Genomic DNA, 2980 nt, shown 5'->3' on the forward strand with positions numbered 1-2980 from the left:
CACTAACATGCACAAGTTTTTGAGTTTCCATCAGATCTTTGCAGTTTCTTAAGCCTTTTGAAGGCCTCTTATACATGAAGCTTGGGCTGCTGAAACTAAGCCTTCTCTGCCTCTCATTGAATGAATGTTGACATTGAGTGTTTCATCCTTCCATGTGTGAGCTGAATTTTCCAATTACAGAGTTTATAAATAGTAGTGTTAATTTTTTCGAGATGCCTATAAAAAATGAGTGGTAGTATTAATCAAATTTAAATTTTGGAGGTTCTGTCTTCCTCTTTCCTTGCCTACATATTTTCCTGATCATTGATGTGGGACTGTGTTGTGGAAATAATAGAATAAGCACCACCTTGTACAAAGGGAATTTCCAAGTATGCACATCCTGTTGACACACTTATGTTATCCTGTTCAGCATTCTTATCTGTCATTCTGCATATGTGTGAATTAGTAATTGTTTCCTCTATGTATTTGTATTGCCTATGCTGTAGTGCGGTGAAAGCTGCATCATCTTCTTCTTTTGAGCAGAAACAGATCCTCAAACTCGTTTCCCTGTCTTTTTCAATTTTTTAAAGATTTATTTTTATTTTTATGTGTGTAGGTGAAAAGTCTGCATGTATGTCTCTGCACCACATGTATGCAGTCCACCTGGAGGCCAGAAGATGGTGTTGGATCCTCTGGAACTGGAGTTAGCGATGGGTGCCTGGAATTGAACCTGGGTCCTCTGCATGGGCAACAAATGCTACTAATAGTTGATTATGTCTTAAGGCTTGTATTTTATTTTTATTTTTAATTGTGTGTGGGGGGGCAGGGAGTGTTGCATGAGGACAAAAGAGGGCGTTGATTTTCCTGGTAATGGAGCTAGAGTTGCAAGCAGCCCATTGTGAGTGCTAGAAACTTCACTTGAACCCTCTGCAAGAGCAGTGTGTACTCGTAACCTCTGGACTCTCTCTCCAAACTTCTTTGTCTTCATCTTCAGGTCTACGGGAACTTTGAAGACAGCACTCTTCTTCTGAAAATTGGTGCTCATCTGGAAACCATTTCTCTTTCCAATAGGTATATAACAACTACCAGAATGCTGGCCCCTCCTCTACCCACCTGTGGCCTTAGTAGACACCATTTGAAAAACAAGCAGGCCCCCTCCCCACAAACCCCTAGGAGAGGCTTGCTTTATTTTTTTTCCTTTCCCTACTCCTGGCAATCACACCAGACAAGTGTCTCTGCTGGGTAAATATGTGCTCATTTGTTAGAAATGTGTCTTTGTAGCACTGAATGTCTCTAGTACCTTGTTCCCCAGTCATGAAATAACAAACTTCTAGAAATGGGGGACCCCTGTGGCTATAAAAAGGGTACTATTATTTTTTGTAACATGTTCATTAGCATTTCTAGCATATTGCCAAGTACATAAGGGGTACACAGATTTTCATTCCCGCATTCTTTCCCACAACTAGTTCTCAGTCGAAAATTAGCTCAAGGCAGTTTTCAAAATAAAAAAGGAAGCCGATGACTATTGGCGCAGGAAATAAAGCACAGCCACAAAAGACAGACATTTAAGCCAATTTAATATTTTCTAAGATTACCATTTAATTCCTGCAATACCATTAAACACTATTAAACAGTTAAATGGATAAGTACTGTCACACTAAGACCATGGGTTCTAAGAAGCAAGAAGCAGCGATGGTACAGGCAACGGCAGAAGCAACCGCAGATCTTATACGCGTTTTTGATGGAATTTCTAGATGTTCAATTGTCGGAGCTTCTTCTGTAGTAGTCTTTTCTTCAAAAATTTGAATGTAGACGTGGTTGGTTTTCGTCTTCCTCTACTTCAGACTGTAGCTCCTCCGATATCAGTTGTCTGGCTAATTTGATGTTCAATCCTTCGTTGTAATGTAACTTTCTTTTCAATTCAAATTGTCTTTGCCTTTCTTGCTTGTCCAGGAAGAATTTGCTAGTATGTGCACCGCTGCTTTCTTGCTCCTCACCCTGATAGCTGGCTCCAAAGGTGTCAGTGGCTGCGAGTTTCTTCGCTAAGGTGTCAGGGGTTATGGCTTCCTTTCCTTGTACTTCACTCATCGCGTCTTCTCCATCATGTGGCACACTGGCGTAGGGATTGCCGGGCTCGTTCATCTTCATTAAGTCATAGTCTTTGTAGGATGGATAATGAGTTGCTAGTATGTTGGATTCGTCCCACTTCTGTGATTTCTTACGCTGCAACTCCTGGGTGCCAGGTCTTCCGGATGGCTGAGTGGAATCCTCCACTGAAGATGTTGAACTTTTGTTTTTGAGTATCCCCTTGATGGGCCGATGTGAGGTGGTGGAGGTTGCCATGACTGGGAAGCTGAGGGCCAAGTTAGAAGTGGGCCAGCGCAGCCACTTGTCCGCACTCCGGACTCAAGCAGGAGCTAGATCTGTCTGGCGGACTGGCTCTCAGCCCTCCAGTGGCAGCGCCAGGGCTGGGTAGGTCACAAAGGACGGAGTGAAATAAGTCATAATGCACCAGTCTTCGACACTGCAGCAGCTGTGGCTTAGCGGGCCTCTCTGGTGGCCATCTTGGATTTTGTTTTCTTATTAATTAATATAATAGAAAAACACCCGTTTGTGGTATATGAAAGAGAATCACTATTTTGGGATTTCTCTGCACTCTGTGCACAGGGAAGCTATGTGAAACATCTTTCTTACTATCTAACATTTAAAACTCACTACTTTGATTGCAAAGATGGGAGACCTTAACTAGATGAAAATTTTCTCCTCTCCCTTATGCCCATTCATATGTCCCTCTACACACACACACACACACACACACACACAAACACACACACACACGCGCATATATGTATATATATACACACACACCCCAGTCCTCCTGTCCATCTTTATGTCTCAAAGAATAACCACAGCTGCTTAGACCAGTCAGGATCCTGGTTGCAGTTCTAAGACCAGATGAGATGACTCACTCTTCAATCCAGTCCTTTGGTACTAGCCTTAA

At 42.4% G+C, this 2980-nt stretch overlaps 1 protein-coding gene across 1 annotated transcript; it reads right to left on the bottom strand.

Annotated features, from left to right (window-relative positions):
- Positions 1-1554: 1554 nt before the first annotated feature.
- Ppp1r2c (PPP1R2 family member C) lies at positions 1555-2419 on the bottom strand. The gene has a single exon (XM_048461545.3). It carries the CDS (start codon positions 2320-2322, stop codon positions 1774-1776), a length of 549 nt encoding a protein of 182 aa, XP_048317502.1. The 5' UTR covers positions 2323-2419; the 3' UTR covers positions 1555-1773.
- Positions 2420-2980: the final 561 nt, after the last annotated feature.

This window comes from Myodes glareolus, chromosome X (genome assembly GCF_982192425.1).
Source record: "Myodes glareolus chromosome X, mMyoGla1.1, whole genome shotgun sequence".
Taxonomy (NCBI): Eukaryota; Metazoa; Chordata; class Mammalia; order Rodentia; family Cricetidae; genus Myodes; species Myodes glareolus.